General features: G+C 38.6%; 1 protein-coding gene across 1 annotated transcript in view; it reads right to left on the bottom strand.

Moving 5' to 3' along the window:
• Positions 1 to 17,452, bottom strand: part of CRYBG1 (crystallin beta-gamma domain containing 1) — a gene marked incomplete at both ends in the record, with an annotated part of 63,122 nt that overhangs the window by 8,727 nt on the left and 36,943 nt on the right. Inside the window, 10 exons of the mRNA XM_080342280.1 lie at positions 490 to 629; positions 4,282 to 4,411; positions 4,673 to 4,782; positions 6,541 to 6,573; positions 6,745 to 6,871; positions 13,349 to 13,494; positions 13,586 to 13,712; positions 13,947 to 14,089; positions 14,458 to 14,493; positions 14,769 to 14,895. Coding sequence (XP_080198406.1) covers positions 490 to 629; positions 4,282 to 4,411; positions 4,673 to 4,782; positions 6,541 to 6,573; positions 6,745 to 6,871; positions 13,349 to 13,494; positions 13,586 to 13,712; positions 13,947 to 14,089; positions 14,458 to 14,493; positions 14,769 to 14,895 — 1,119 coding nt within the window. The remainder of the gene's footprint in view (positions 1 to 489; positions 630 to 4,281; positions 4,412 to 4,672; positions 4,783 to 6,540; positions 6,574 to 6,744; positions 6,872 to 13,348; positions 13,495 to 13,585; positions 13,713 to 13,946; positions 14,090 to 14,457; positions 14,494 to 14,768; positions 14,896 to 17,452) is intronic.

Below are 17,452 nucleotides of genomic sequence, written 5' to 3'. Positions count from 1 at the left end.
CCTGACCCAATTCCTGAAGTAAAAATGATTATTACTGAAGCCAAAAGGGGCCAGCTCATGATCTGATTGTACCACTGCGTCCATGACATCCAGGTAAAAGGATGAACGTGAAGACTTATTAGAACATTTTAAACTTATGACACAGATCACAAATTGAATGATTTTTTAATGATTGAGAGCTAAACCATGAGCACAGAAGTTGGTTTTAAGGATGCTGTGCAAGCTGGCTTTTATAATATGGCATGAGAGAAGCCATCAGTTTCCTTGTGAGCTTTATTCAAATTCATTTCAACTTCTAGTGCAGGGCACCAGTCAGTGATAACAAGTTGTTGAAACAGGATGTGAAAAGGTTCTGTAAGAAGAAACTGCATAAATGCACTGCATACATTATGATATTCTAATTTTATATTCCTTGTTTTCTAACACCCGTAATTTTTCTGTTTAATAAGTACATAATTCTAAGAAATCAAAAAGTGATTTTAAACTTACATGCCGCCAAGGACTTGAACTGAAGCTATTTGAGGATTGTATCCCAGGAACTGGAGATTTAAGATTTCTGCACTGAATTCCATCTTCTTTCCTTGGAAACCCATCTTTTCAAAAAGAGCTATGCGTGGCTCAGACAGCTCCTGCGAAAAGATGAGCACTTTTATAGGATGTTACAACTCCAGATGGTGCCTGTGAACATCATTACTCCACACAGCCCTTTTATTTCAGAAGTTTCTTCTTGAATGAGATCAAAAACCCTGAATAATGTTTTTGCTCTGCAACACGTTACTTAAAAGAAATAAAAAACTAATAAAGTGCCCTTATAGAAAACACACAAGGCATCTTCTTGCATGGAACATAAAACTTCCCTAAGGCACACACAAATGTCTCTGTGGTTGATTCTTGCATAATATCTTGAGTATGTTTTAAAATACATTTTAATTAATAGCATATCCCTCTTCCATTGCACTAAATCCCACTCAGTGTAGGAATTTTTATCTCCAGACCTGAACACACAATAAGATAATACTGATTTCTACAGTTTCAAATGATGAAAGCCTTGTCAGCACCGCTTATCACTTACTGCTCTCATTTTTAATTCTTACAGTAGGTTATGGCAACATCAATCTCTGAATAGACAAAAGCTTTGAGATTCATACTTCTGAGGTGAAATTCATGACTCGAGCAAAAACTGTAACATCTGAATCATCCAAACTGCTGTGAGGAGATGATTCTTCTCCCTCTCTGTCAAAATGCTTCTGGTGTCAAGGGGATTCTGCCCACGAGAACCTCCCTGCATTACTGAATCCATCTTAAATGCCTTTTGGATAACGAACCTTGGGGTCTTTTTCCATGTAGCAAGGTATCCGTAGCAGACTGGAAACAAACTCACACAATTCAGGCCTTCCTCTGGAAAGGGGAAGGTAAGGGTTTGAAATCCCTCATTGATAAAAACAACCCTGCCAGGCCCTGTCTCACAAGTCTTCCACTGCATAAAACCAGTGCCACAGCCAGCAGAGCTCCTTCCTGCTGGCATGTGTTCAGCACACTCGAAACACGTCAACTGCATCAGGAACGCCCGACATGATGTGAAGTCTCGACAGACTCGCATCTGGCCTCAGGCATGGGAACAGGCCCTCCCAGGCAGAGGTGACTGTACACGCATGACAGCAGACATCTGCGCTTCCCTGTGACTTCGTTAGGCAAGGCCTCATGTCTACCCATTTCTAGAACAGTGCTTAAATTCCTCTTTAATCTTCCTTTAGATGTTTCAGGGCCCGGATGATGATGTTGCATGAGAGTCAACGTTATCTCTGCAACAGGCCAGGTTATCACACAGCAGCTGAGCTGCGCTTCCTGATCGCACACAGGCTGTAGGGCTGTGGAAAATGTCAGGAGGGGCCTTTCAGCCTACTTCAAAATTGGAGTATGCTCACCCCCACCATGACAGGTTAACACCACTCAGACTGTCGCGCTTCATCACAGGTAAAGAGCCCAACAGGGACAGTCACACCACGATCATGTCCCAGTGTCTCTGACCCCTCAGCCCTTTTACACACCTGCACTGTGCTCCCAGACACGCAACTGGTCAGGCAGCAGCCCTTGAGCCATCCACAATACTTCAGAAATAACATACTAAGAAAGAAAACACCCAGACAGAAAAGGAAATCGTCCAGTTTTCTGCCACACCTTCCACTCTGGGCATTTTTTAGATTCAGCAGCAACACTGTTATATAAAATGCTCCCGACAGAGAGAAGCGCAAGGTCAGCTCACGAGTTTTCTTTCAGTACCTCCCAGGTACTGCGCTGTACAAAGCTGGTGCTCCTGTATATCTAGTTATTTCACAGAGTTGCCCATTAAAAAGAAGTATTTTCAGCATGACTGTTCAAGCATAAACCACATTCACAGCTGTTTTTATAGTATGTTCAAGAAAAAGAAGGAAAAATGCTGTTTTCTATCTACCTGTAGCACAACTATGTGGAACATGCAAAGCAAGCAAAATCAAGCAAAGATACAGTGGTATAAAAACAAAAAAACCCCCTTGAGCTTATGAACAAAAGCCCTTTCAACTTTCATTTCCAAGTTTATCAAATATCCCTTTCATTTCCTTTTTCTACAGTCCCTCACAAATGGATCCCTGCAAAGGGGAGTAAACTAGATAGGTATAGTAATGTTACACATTAAAATAGCAAAGGTCCTTCTTGTATTGAAATGTCACAGTGAATTGCAAGGAAAGTTATGGGAATGGCAGATGGTGGGTAGGAATTAAGATTGGCGCCGCCAAAAAAAACAGTCCCAAAATAAATCTGACAGGTTAAACCAGTAACTAGAATAATAAGGTTCAAGGTTTTGTAAAAATTATGAAAAATGAGCAGTACATTACACTGATCATTTCCACCTAACTTCTTATGCTCTGTATTCTGGCTCATTAACAAAGTGCTGAGCAAAGCAACCCATTTTCCTCTTCTCTGCAGGTAGGAAGCCTCTGAAGGAGGAAGAAGCAGCATGTGACGGGCAGACAGATGCAGCTCCATGCTACTGTATGAAGTCTGATAAATTGTAAGTCTAGAGCAAATTTCAGAAGTTCTAAGAACCTAAAGAGGCACAGAACTGGCATTTGGCTGTTTCTAACATTACAGTTTCTGTCACAAATAATAAATCTTCCAAAAGTAAGCTGATCCTTCCAGCTTGAAACAAGCATTCTAGACCCAGGAACTCAATACTGACATGTACAAAAGAGCCTGTTTTAATTCATGGTGATCACTCATCAAGCTTGGCTAGAAACACGTCTATTGTTGTGAATAGGATCTGTCTACTGGACAGTCAGAATTCAGAAGGCAGACATACTCACTGCAGATATTTGCTTACATTGTACATCCAAATGCTCCAGAGTTATGAAAGAGGGTGACACATTTTAAGTTCTCTTTCTCCGACTGCTACATCACTGAGGGGTTACCAAAATTACAGCGGAGTGCAATAAAGTTGCCAGATTCAAAGAAGAGAGGCAATAGCGTGCTCCTCCTTTTTTAAAATGAGTACCACCTCTCCATGCTGCCAGAAGTTCCTGGATTCCTGACCACACTTTGCTAGTAATTACTTTGATCTTAAAAGATACTTGCAGATTCCATACGTGATCCATCATAATGATTGGTTATAGCTTGAGCAAACTCATTCCTCACCACCGATGCGTTACAAAATATGTAAATGTTGTTTAGTTTGTATCCACAACATATACCACCACCACTGTCTGATTTTGCCAAATAGTACTGGGTGTTGCTTTACTTTATCTAGAAGGGTGGATTATTTTGTGATTAACTCAAACTGCATTTCCCTGATGATGGCAATACTGTTTTATAATTACATGTATTTAATGCAAAGTTGCTTAGTTAAGTCTGCTTTTTTAATATGCATAAAACCCAAGGTCCACAGTACAGATATTTCTTCACACTGCCCTACTGACATTCCTCAATCCACTCTAAGTGGTCTCTCCTACTGGGAAATAAAGAGTCTGACACATCCTTGACTCCTTTCACAGAAGTCCTTTTATAAGCTGTTACTAAGAACAGTGATGCCAGGCAGCTGCTTCTGTGATATCCTTTCTTTTGCAAAAACAGCACCGAGGTAAAAAAACCTGACTGCAGCTAGGACATTTAACTACTACTGCATAGAAAATTTAAAAAAATATTCCTCCATTGTCTATACATCCCTAGTATTTTCACTGTTGCAAAACCCAGGAAGGTCAGACTCATCAGTGTACTTATCTTTACAATATTTCTAATAGCTTTACTTACAATATTTATAATCTGTAACGATTTTAGAACTGTCTGGGGTGAACAACCCATCGCTGTCAGATCAGGATAGATTCCTTCTTCTAACACATACTGGTTACCGGCGAATTCTTCCTGGTCATACACTATGCAGCTGCAGGAAGAGAAGAAATTGCCTCTTAAGAATTCCATGCAAGTAAAACAATGCTAGTGTTTCTGTTTCTCAGTCTTTAGCAGAAACATTATCTACAATGTTTTGTCTTGATAAGCTAAAGCTTGATGTGTAAACTGCAAAGCATTGTTCTCTATTAGTCCCCATATGTGAAATCACTGCAGGTGTTAGAAAGCTGGTTGCTTTTTTAAAACTTTTACCATTTTAGCGATTTTTTTCAATATTCACTCAATATAAACTTACCTGCCATCTGAAACTTTTGAAGACTTCACAGCAAATGAATCAATACATCTTGTGTTTTTTTCAAATATTTGGCAGTTACCCTTGAATTCAGGCTCTGAAAATAACTGGACCTTTAAGAAGTTATAAACATATTTTTTAAAAATTAATTCATCAACCTTCAGTAACATGTCTCTGCCATTGCTTCTATAACTAGATTAAAACATACTTAAACCACTCAGATTTCCTCAGTTACATATATTTTTTTGTTAGCTCTTCAGTGCTGCAATCCTTGTTCAAGACAGAAAGGTAACAATACCAATAATTACTTCTGGCTGTAAATTACTCAGTAACATACAAAATAATTAACACAACACTAAAAAAGATAGCTCTTCTTCTGGAGAAGATTTTTTAATTCCCACAGAAAGGTCGGAATAGGTACATCTTTACTAAAAGGCCATAAACAGTTTTGTTCTGGATTATTAATCCATTTAATCTCCAAAACGCACACTCTTCCTGCTACATGAAAACTATCTGTCTCTTGGAACATAAATGGTGCATAATCTTGGCAAAGAACTCAGACAGCATGACAACAGGCATGGTATACATTCCCATGGCAGATGGGCTTAACGTGCCTATTGCAGCTACAGTTACAGTCATGTCAGGTATTCTTTCTCTTCTCTGAGGATAAGAGAGGATACGGCACCCAGAGGCTTTTGTCCTTGTTAAAAAGAAAAAACAACTTCTAAGCAGCAAACCTGCCAATTTGGTTAGAGGATAATTAACCCTGATCACACAGAAGTCATTCACATTATCACATGCCTACCAGCTTTATTCACCCTTAGCAGAGATACGAGTGTGGGCACGTACAGTGTTCTCCAAAGAGCAACACGCTGAAAAGGAATGCCGGCTGTTGACTACAAGCCATTATTTCTTTGTTTCAATAGGATAAAGTCTTAATAGGCACATAACATATAGATGCAAATATTTTTTTCATGCACATAGATGAAAATAAGCAGCCTTGAGTTTTTTATTCCCCATAGTTTATATATTATCCCTATGCAGCAGATTTCAGTGAGGCATGATACTAATCAAGAATGTGAAATGAGACAGCTGAGACTTTTCTACCTCATTTTTAGTTCCATGACATATTCACCATTTTGACTGAAATGAAGAGTAACTTTGCACAGGAACGAACATTAAAATGTTCAGACTTATGAAAGGATGAAGAAAGCTACACATTAGCCTCACTGTCAAAACTACATATTAGTACTTGCACATAAGAGACAGTCCACATAAAAATATGTTAACTCACTGAACAGACAAGTTCTCCCTGCCATTTCCTTCTCTTAGTTATTGACAAAGATGGCACTAACTTTTAAGCACAACTTAGAAGTATTTGTGAGTGAGTGAGACTCCCTTAAAGTGCAACCACCATTAGCAGAACTGTTAACTAAAGAAGTAGGTTCAAGACAAATTAAATCACAACTGTACCATGAACAACAACCTCTAACCTGGCAGAGCCCTTTTCTCAGCAACAGATACCAGGTACCTGCACCCCTGCACAGAGGTCTGTGGGCTCCAGCTCCTCAGAACAACCACTGATACCCCAAAACAGTTCACCTGCTAAACCAAAACATTGCCTGTGCCCTGAGAGAGTTCTGATGGCAGCTGTGAATTAGATCCTACCTTCCTTGGGCTTTAATGTGCCTTACTTAAGAGGTCTGGTAGGCAGCCTTCCTTCATCTACAGTTCTAACTCTTTGTCTCTTTGTCGGACTAGTGCATCTGTGCAAATACCTGGGTGTTACACTTGACAAAAAGCCGTTTCTTTATTTATACATGTAACAGACACTACACAGTATAATTCATGCATTTAAAGAAGCATCTTACCTTGACTTTACCCCTTTCACTTCCAACAATATCCTGCAAAAGTTTGGAAGGGAAAAAAATATTTTAAACAGTGGTAAAATAACATACAAGAGTCGACTATTAGTTAATGTTTAAAAAATGTAAATAAACTCCATTTAGTAGAAAAAGTATAACTCCAAATACTTCAAAGAAACATGCAAAACAAGTATAAAATGAACTCCTTACCATAACGATGGGTTGAACTGAAGATATTTTGCAATTCTTTCCTCCCCATGCCTCAATGCTGGGATATAGCCCTTTAGCCAGTATATACTGCTCCCCTGTAAACTCAGGATTCTCATAAGCCACCCACCTAATAGAGACAGAAGAAGAGAGTGATGGGCAGAAGTCACACTACTTTTCCAAAATACAGAAGTCTATATTCATTACTGTCTTAATGTAAGAACAAAAAAAAACTTTCTCCCCTCCAGTGCTAAACTGTGATGCTATTAAAACCCTAAACAAACCCGTGTATCTGATACTCCAAGCCCCATGCAAATTTCACTTCCATTCACCCTGCTACGTCGATATGAATCAGAGTGAATTAGCTAAAGCAGACCACAAGTTCAAATACATCATCTGCTAGATATCCTAAAAGCTGTCTCTAGTAAGATAATTTTGAGATGTTTCATAATTCTATTATTTTATCTAGATCAAGTTCTCTGGAAAAACAGACAGATAACAGAATACTATTTTTTTTTAAACAAAGCTGATTTTCAGAGACATCTGGGCAGTAAAAGACAGGAATACTGATTTTTAATGTTGCCTGTACCTACAGTTCAGTTGTGTTCAAGCAAACACATACCACAGCAGAAAGGTGAGTTGTAATAACAGGCATATATGCTAACAAAAGCAAGCTGCTCCTAGCTAGGAGTCAAGGCATCAGTGGGAAGAACATCTTTGAAAGTTAAGAGTTAAAACCATCACAAATTTGACCCGTTTCATCTATTTAAATTCAAAGCCATTACTATGACTACTCAGTCAGATCTCATGCCTAACACAGGCCACAAATTCAGATTTCTGCATCAAGCCCATAACTTCAGTCTCAGTCAGAATATGCCTTTTTGAAAGACACTGAACTTTTGAGATACACACTTGAAGTATTAGAAATGCAACCAAATCACTACACACATCTCTCCAACATTCAGTTACCCCTGTAGCGCTTTACTTCTAGTCTGAAGTATCTCCTACAAGCTACTCTTGCTATGCATAGTCAGTAAACCTTCTATTACGGCGTTCTTCTAACCCTGGCTCCATACTGAAAGCCCAGATAAAGCATTCCCACAGACACTACCTTTGGTTTTGCGATAATCTGCATAACTTCTGTCGCCTTTCATTGCCAGACTTCCCAGATTTTCTCATAATTACATTCTGGCTCTTTTTTAAACTCGTCCTTTTTTGTTGTTTGGGGTTTTTTTGAGTGTTGATATTCAAACTGGCCGCAGTAACAGCTGAGTTTCCTTCATTGTATTCATGCGGAGATCAGGACCTCTTGCTGGTTCCTGGTTTTACAAGAAAATCTTCTACTCATAGTCAACCAGCTTTTGATTTTAGCCATAATGAGCGTATGCTATAATAGCTTGTGCCAAAACCCACTTTCAGTGCAGTCTTCTTAGAGAGTTTCAACATTACCAAAAAATTTCACATCATAAAGCAGTAAAATGGTAAGGAACTTATCATTTGTAGTGGTGGCCAACTCTCACCATCTAAATTAACCATAAAATGATCTACGTATGTCAAACAACCGGACTCTATTAAGCTGCGGTTTTATTGCAAGAACAAATGCCCGAGTCTCTGCAAATATAAGAAATGGGATAACTTCAAACCAAAATAAAGCTGCATCAACACATATGTACCAAGAGTATGAACTTTGTATTACTTGTCCATGGCAAACACTCATATAGTGATTCATATTTATCACTATTTGCATCTCTTGGTTTGCCTCAGATATAATCAATTATTCTAACCTGCTACACACTAATTATTTAAGGCATACTTCAAGGCACATTTCAAAATCATCTCATTGTAATTCATCAAAGAGACATCGGTATGTACAATAAATTGAACAGACAGTTTAAATGTCTCAGGTGTGTCGATACCTCTATGCCACATACACCAAAGGCTGCGAAAATGAGGTTTCTTTCACCAATTTCTTCAGCATTCATTAGATTTTTCAATGCACAATTGCTAGGGTACAACTACAATACATGACAGTTTAACTTGATTGACATTTATGCAAACAAGTGTTTCTTATATTCAGTGAACAATAAAACATGCCAGATGCCTCTTAAGAATCTCTCAATAGCAGTTACTCCATTTTCCCCCATCTAAAAAGAAGCCTGAATACAGAAGTAATCAATCTGTCTCACTTTCAGCATATGTTCATGTTGAAGCCAATGGGATTTAAATAAGTACCACTCTCCCATGCAAGTCAGCCCATGCACTTAGAGAGTTTCTGGAGTCAGAGCTTATTGGTGAAACACTTGTGTGTTTTCCACTTCATTCGGCAGCCCGTGCAAGCTGCTGAGAGTAGTAATAACAACATCAAGGACAGGCAGATGAATTCAGTACCAGCTAAACTTGTCAGACCTCAAGACTATCCCTAGGAAGAAGCTCTGCCTCAATCCCAGTTCTCACTAGCAGAAAGGCCTGGAGAGCAAGACGTTGCCTCTGTATCTCAGCAAGAGAGTCACATCCCAGCTGCCAGGCACCACAAAAACTGGAGTACTGCTCTGCAGCATGGCAATAACAACCCTGCCCCACAGGGAGTGAGTTATCCTAACACAACAGTTTTTGTAACCCCCAGCCCTACAAACCGCCTTTGTTAGGCTGAGCAACACCTCAGCCCAGGTTGCTGGCAGGGAGCTGCTGGAGACCTTCACTCCCTGTACAATCCATGCCCCTGGAACCAGAGATGCAGAGAAAAGTGTTGTTTATATATTGTTAGTACTATCACACACACAGTATCTCTCCCGAAAGCCTTGTATATTTGGTGTCTAAGAAATGCAGCTCCAAACAGGGTCTGGAACAAACAGCCAAGAAAAGAACCCAGAGACAGATAACCTGCCAAAAATCAGCTTTGCGCATGGATTCATCTTACCTAACTTCACCTTTTAAAACACTGGCCATTTCTCATCATACATGCTCTTTCAAATATTAGCTGAGAGGGGTAACTCCCCTTTTTGTGTTATTCAGACTCACCTTAGGACAGGACGTCCTGGAAGGACCCTCTCTCTCAGCTACCAAAGAAATTGCAACATCTTCATTAAACTAAAAGCCATAGTTGTAGAAAGTAAGCTTTCAGGCACAGCAGCACTCCTTCAGGTCTCAAATAGAATCCACAATCTTTCAAGCTCAAATACAACATGGAGACAGTGAGTTTAAATTGGCCTATACATGCCAATCAAATAGACCATGAAGGGCCAGGGAGTGACTTGTAGCATGATTAACCAAGAGGATGAGGTAATAAAATTCTGCTTATAAGAAAGAAAGAAAAACAGATTCTTTATCATATCCCTTTGTGGTTGTGATTCCTCATACCCAGGTACCTGCAAACTTCGACTTCGTGACTCCTTGTAAGGTTTTTTTGAACATCTGTTCAGTCCAGAGATGGAGGGAAGTGGACACTTTGTTCAAAATGTTCTCCCACAGGGCACCCAAGAGCTCTTGCCCTTCTCAGCTCACAGGGGAGGTTTGTTCTTGTACCTCATGTCTCTTTAGTTTCACCCATGTTACCTTCCCAAGTGCATCTACATAAAATTTACTACATTCTGGTTCCTGTATATGAACTACTCGTCATCTAATGATTTCCTTAAGATCACTATCCATATGTAGAAGCAGCCAAATTTGCGCTGTCAGTTAATTACTTGAAAATTAGGGGAAAACCAGGCTGATTATAGGACCACAATAAAATGAATGCCTATGTTAAAAAAAAAAAAAAAAACCAAAACACAACAACCTGGAAAAGTTATTCCCATGAGTTCAAAAAGGTTCAACAAAAAGACAGGGGCTTTTTCAGTAGTTTTGGCAAAAGTTTGGTCTGTTTATGGATAAGGAAAACGCACATTTCAAACATGCAATTCCTCTGATTTTGATCGCTATTAAATATAAACTTGAAGAGTTTTTAAGCAGAGAGGAAATAAAAATTGCACAACAGTTGATTTTAGTACTTGCTTAAACTTGTAAAGGGTGTTACCTGTTGCTAGTAAATACTTCCATTTTCATTCACTTAAAATTCTGCCAATTTGGAAAGGAAGATCAAACCTCTCTTAAAAGAAGGCAGGTCCCTCCTATTTTCAGGCAGTCTGGATTGCTTTCTCCTGCCCCAATGGCAGAATAATAAAATATCCCGGATTTTATGCTTGGACAGTCTCTGAAGAATGCTCATGAGCAAAACGTTTTCATTTTTAAATAAGTCAGTCCTTATCACCTTAGGATATTTTTTTGAGGATGTCTTTACAATGGATTTAGCAAAGATGTTAAAATATTGCTTGAAATATTCTTCAGAAATGCAATAGGCAAACGTTTTAATGCAGCTAGCGCTCAATTACCCCAAAACGAAATATTCACTCCGCAAAAGCAGAGCTGGGCTGTCCTCAGCATACAGTTAGAGATGCAATTTAGCTTGAAACTTGCTCAGTAGTATTTGTGCACTGCAGTGTCAGGCTTTCTTTTCTTTGATATACCCTTTAAATTAAAGAGCAATCAAAGTAATTATGTGGGAAATACAGATAATTTGTTATCTGTTACTGCTATAACTGCTTACCCCAGATACCTGTAGTTAAAAAATTGCTATGACAGGTTCAGGACTTCTAACTTTTTTTTTTTTTTTAATGAAGTACTTTAACCAGAAAAGTTACTTCAAAATATTATGACAAGATTTTACTGAATCTGTCACAGTTCACTATGACATCATCTACATTACAGTCGAAACAGCTCAGGAAATTGCTCAATGGATTATTCATCGCTTTATGACTGATTTCTTGGAAGGAAAGAGATAAAATTTTTCTACCTGAACAGTAACTTAACACTTAGAATAAAGCATTTTATTACCAAGCATGACTTAATGTGAATCATTCAACCTTTCTGACACATTAGTGTTTAGTAAGAACACCACCAAAACCCCAAACACTTACAAACTCTTTAGAAACAAAAGGGTCACACAAGACTGTTAAAGAGTTGAGTGCTTGTCACCTGTTATGAACAACGCACCTAAATTTTTAAAAAGCTTATTGCTACAAATAACATCTTTAAGAGACCACAAGGTGAGATTACAGGAGCAGTGGCAGAGTCTGTGGGACAAGAGTTGTGTTTGTAATGACTTCTAGCTGCCTTTACCAGAATATTACAGTCACTCTTAATTACCAGAATACTCAGACTCAAGCATGATTCCTATCTCAGCTGCAACAGACATTTACTAGAACAACTGCACAAAGGGCATGATAGGTAACCTACAAGTTGTTTCCCAACCTCCAGGTGACTCCCATTAATCTCCCTTCTGTAATATACTGAAGACTAAAGGGCACAGTGGCTTCAAAGGTCACCGGGCAGAAAAAAAAAAATCCACACTGTCGCACCATATTCATAATCAAAAGCATTCCTCTGGAATGCCCTGAGCTCTATTCTGCAATCTTTATTCTGACAAAACTTGCAGAGATAGCACACAGATAACACTCAGAAAGATGTAGGGTGTGGTTGGGTAAGGCAGAGATTTCAGCAAGTCACCTGCATTCCAGGCAGGCAGAGACTGCAAGTCTCATCTTCTTTTGGTTCTACTACTTTAAGTAATTTTGTATGCTTGGAGACATGATTGCTAATATTTGTTTGTATTTCCAAAACACTTCGATACAGTTTGCAATACAGTGAAACTCCATCTGCAAGTGACATACCAAACAAATCAAACAGCAAATTCTGTCAACTTATCAACTGCACGTGACAACACACGTGGCACAGAGACCAAGATCTGTTAATGGCCACGCCAATGCAAAGTTCTGGGAACCACTCTGTTAAAAAAACAAAAACAAACAAAAAAACCCAAACCCAACAAACAAAATCCAATAAAAAACATTGCCACGGTACTAAAACTCTATTAACCTACAGAAGGGGTGTCAAACTCATTTTCACTGGGGGCCATGTTGTGTTAACTACTAACTTCTACATTTATACAGTCCTAAAATTACATTCGGCCCTTTGAAGGCAACCTCAAGGCTGATGTGGCCTCCAGTGAAAATGAGTTTGACATGCCTGACCTATAGGATTCACTGCAAAAGCAATGTTACTTTTCAGAACAGTTAAAGTCTCCTTAATATCCGAATGTATTAGTAAGCATGGGAAGAGTTATCCTAATTTTACATACAACTGAAAAAGAGCAAGGTATTTGCCTCTGGCCGAACATACAAAGCCTGGAAATTAGTTTCAAAACTGGAAATTAGTTCCATAACAATTTTGCTGTTGAAATGCTTTAAAAAAAAAAACAGCCGTGAGAACGAGCTATTTCTACCTCTCTGGCGAAATGTCATCCTTTATGCTTTCATACTTTGTGTATCAGTAAGATAGTACTTCCTGGGACCATCTGATCTTGTCGTGAGAAGAAAACCAACTTACTGCACGCATTCACAAAAACAATGAGCTTTTTTCATACTTTTCACATTCCACAGTCAAGGGCATAAAATTTTATCTGAAGATTACACAGAGATTTGAAGTCAGAGTGCTGAAAACCATCTACAAATACTATAACATTCTAAGATAATAGCACATTTAAAATTAAATAGCTGTTAAAAATATCACTTACACGCCACTTAGCACATTTATAGACTGTGTCCTCAGCCCATATCCTGTGTCCTTCAAATTGGAAATAATTCCTAATACATTAATACTGGAACCCTTTGATCCAAAGTCTTTTTCACTGTACATTATCATATGGGAGCTTGTGAAGTCCTGTTAAAACAAAGAGAAGCATCATAAGGAAAATGCAACGTGATGTCTCAATGCACTCAGGAGATGCCTACTACATATTCTTGGAACTTACGCCAATAATTGGTCGCAGTGACTGCAACTCTTCATCATAGCCACCCCAGTCTGTCCAGTCCCGATATGCTCCTTCTTCCAGCAGGTACTGATGGCCTTCAAACCCAGGCTTCTCGTAAGCAACCCAACTAAACAACAACAACAAAGTCCGCATGTGAAAATGGACAACTGTAACTCTGCACTGTTATAGAGCAGATACAGATGTGTGAAACTTGTTTTTTTGCTGGGACTACTTGCATATTTAACCCAGGCATATGTCTAAACCCCAAAACATGTACTGTATTTGTCAAATACAATTTCCAGTCTATGGGGTTATTACTTCTTTTGAAAGGGAAACATTACTGGTGTTTTCCCACACTTACACTCCTCCCAGTACTTTCATGGACCCCACTGATTTAAGTGGAAGTCTTGTCTTTTCTTCGGATTCCTTGTCATCGAGCATAAAGATTTCAGATTCTATTTCCACATGTCTCCCTTCAAACAAAGGCTTCTCATAAATTATTATCTGTAACAGAAATGAAGTAAAAGTTGCAGAGAGCATGATAAATTCAGCCAACAGTTTCTTTCGCATAGGCAGATAGAGAGAGAAGGCAAGATGACAAAAATAATTATTGGGATCTCTTTTTCCCTTAGAGATGCAACAAGAGCGCTTGAACGTTCATTACCATCTGCATTATCCAGATGGCTGTTAATATATTATGTGATGGATGCATGAATGTGACCGGAATTGCAGCTTCATGGTGTAGTCCATACAGCAGAACCAGCCACTAAACCGTAAGTAGTCAGTACATGATCAAGATTTATTTCTCTACCCTTGTGTAGTTCATGAGTTATAAAATACATTTGGGCAATCAAATAAGTATTGACTTTTACCTTTGGCTCTCGACCAAATTCAACTTTGCGGCCACCCTGTTAAGAAAAAAATGAGGAGAAAAAATAAGTTGTCTATTCTTACTTGGACCACTTATAGACAACTTTAAGTGATCACTCTTCATAAAAACACAGAATTAAGTTGAATCCTTGCTTGAAGAACACAAGTGAGCATAAGATTAAAGGCAGAAATGGATGCAATCAAATGTTAGAAGTTCAAAAATGTTATAGGCTAAAGATTTTCATTTGTAAAGACTTACATTATTTCTAACATAGAAATGCAGGTCACATAACCTGCAATGATAGTATTTTACCATTTTCAAGGGCCTCATAGACCTGATGTAGGCTTCCTTCTTCTCCCAGAATGATAAATTAGGATATTCACCAGGCTCCAACATTAAAGGGACTCCCTGGAAACCAGGTTCTTCATAAATTAGCCATCTAAAGTAAGAGGTAGAGGAAAGCAAAAGATAAAAACCCCAGAACATTTCTGAACAGTAAAGAACAAAACAACGTGCTTACTTTAGAAAAGACGCTATTTTACTCTCAAAAAAACCCTCCGTTTCTTTGACTGTACCATCAAAATTGCCAACTACAAGCTGACATATTGGCAAACTTCTGTGTCGTTGCAAGAACCACCATCAACGCATGTGTTTCATTTGAATGAGCTAAAAAAAAATCAGTACAATGAACCGACAGTAAAGAATTTAACTCTGTCTGATCTGGGGGCAACACAAATTTTAGACTGAAGTTGCAAGAGTTAAGGTTAGTTACTGTGTATTATTTTTGAGTAGTTTTGAAGTATGCAGAACCAATTTTCAAGAAGTTGACCACTGACCTAGACTTGGATTTGTTGCAAAAACTTCTCAACAGAGGATTCTAAACTTCTATTATTTATTAAAATGTAGAAAAACCTGACGACTTCTTAGAAATCTACTTCCTCATGGTTTGTACCTGCTAAGTCTGCTTCGAAAGACATAATTTTAAAAACTCCTGACTGCAACAGCAATAGTAGTTCTTCAAAGCTTTTTCAATAAAATCCTAACCAGTAACCGCTTACTGGAAACAAAGAGGCATACTGTTGATCTCTGCATAGAGGATGACAATATATTTGTTAAAGTTAAATCTACTGATCTCTCAGAAGTGCAGCATGGAGCAGTATAAAACACATACTAAATAGGAACACTAACTGCAGCCAATCCTTTCATTGTGTAATGATCACAATGTATAAATCTGGTGATATTGGAAAGATGTTAAAATAATCACTCTACGATGCTTAAAAGGCAGATTCCGAGCTGATGTAAACTGGCACAAGTTGGCATAGTGTCACTGCAGACATACAGTTCCAAGAAACAAAGGAGGAGCTTTAGTTTTAGTGTTGTCTATAGCCAAATGTGTGATATATTGTGTGCTCTATAGCAGAACCACTCAGTAAGGCCTCAGCTCCACTGCAGGAATTTAAACACATCGGACACCAAGGAGACAGTACAATCAAAAGATGAAGGTGCATTGACTCATTACTGTTGGCAGCTTCTAGTAAACAACAATTAAGCACCAACACTGGAAAACTTTTAAGAAGATACAACCACACCCACGTGGCAAGTTGACTCAGAGTCAGAGCCTCCCTCAACTGCCGACACAGTCAACTGTGCCTTGCCTGTAAACTAAAGGAAAGAAAAAACCCAGCAACATGCAAAAAAGCAGCAGCAATTCACTGAATTTCTCATGCAAGCAACTGGCAGAAGAGACTTCTTTCCACAATTGACTAACCAACTGGCGTCTGAGGAAGACTACTTTCAAAATGTCTGTTTTGCTTCCTGGTGCAAATATTAGTCTGTGTTTCCTCAAGAGATTCAAATGCAACTGAGAGAAATGAAGACTGTAAGAGTTTACCCAGATTTAGTGCAAAAAAAAAAATGCTCTCACACTGATGCAAATAAGGACCAGTTGTGTAGAATGTCCACAGGCCCTGCTTCCTTTTCAAAAAATTTGTTATTTCACTATTCACAGAATGCTTTTAAGCGAGGGACAGAAAAAAAAGTGGAGAGGTAGATTAAGTCAATGAATAATCAACCTCCAAACAACATTTCTGACTCCATTACTTTTGGCAGACTTCTTACTTGGACTAAGCTTGCAGTTCAACAGAAGCTCCTGACAGAGAACTTGCTACTTGGACACTTCAAAGTTTTCCTATATACCCAAGTGCTTAATTTTTTTCCCCAAAGATTTAATCAGATAAAATACCCTTTACCTAGCAACTAAAATGCCCTATCCATCATGTGGTGTACTGGAACACATCTTTGCAGTGGTATGTAATACTTATCTTTAGTTAGGCAGCTTTTGATAGTTAAATAGACTATTTGCAGTAAGGCAAATGCTGTCAGTGCCCAAACACAACATGGCAAACAGGCAGCAACCAAGGTCTGTACACCCTGTAGAACATCCTGCAGGACCCAACATCATTGAAAGCGGTTCCACTCTCTCACTTTTTCTGAAAGCTGTCTCCCTCTTCTGCATACCTCTACCCATATCACTTTGGGGTATATTTTCAGTACCAATTTACAAATTTGCTTACTAAGTTATCCAAGCTACCACTGGTACAGTGTCTGGATTATTCCTAGGAGGTCTCCCTTCTCATAAAAGCTTGCTTAGTTCATGACATACATTAAACTCGTAACTCAAAAAGCTAGGTATTTTCAGCTGACAGAACATACATGTCCTAAACATCACCATAAAAACACAGATTAAAATGTGCTGTGAAATGTAAGAATGATTTCCAGAGTCCACACATGACACTAAGTCATATTTTGTAACACAAGTGCTCAAAAATTTTCTTCTTTTAGTACAGTAATTTCATGTTTAGAGGAAAGCAAGTGAGAAATGTGGTCGTATCACAACAGTTCATGCCCCGACTCTCCCTTAGGATAAGTTTGTCAGAATGAGAAAGAGCAGGAGAGGTAAACTCATTCTTTTGCTACAAACATAGAAGGGTTACTCT

Source organism: Nesoenas mayeri (genome assembly GCF_963082525.1).
Source record: "Nesoenas mayeri genome assembly, chromosome: 3".
In the NCBI taxonomy this organism is placed as follows: Eukaryota; Metazoa; Chordata; class Aves; order Columbiformes; family Columbidae; genus Nesoenas; species Nesoenas mayeri.
Note: the sequence above shows the minus strand (reverse complement) of the source record. Positions and strands in the feature narration are given on the sequence as shown.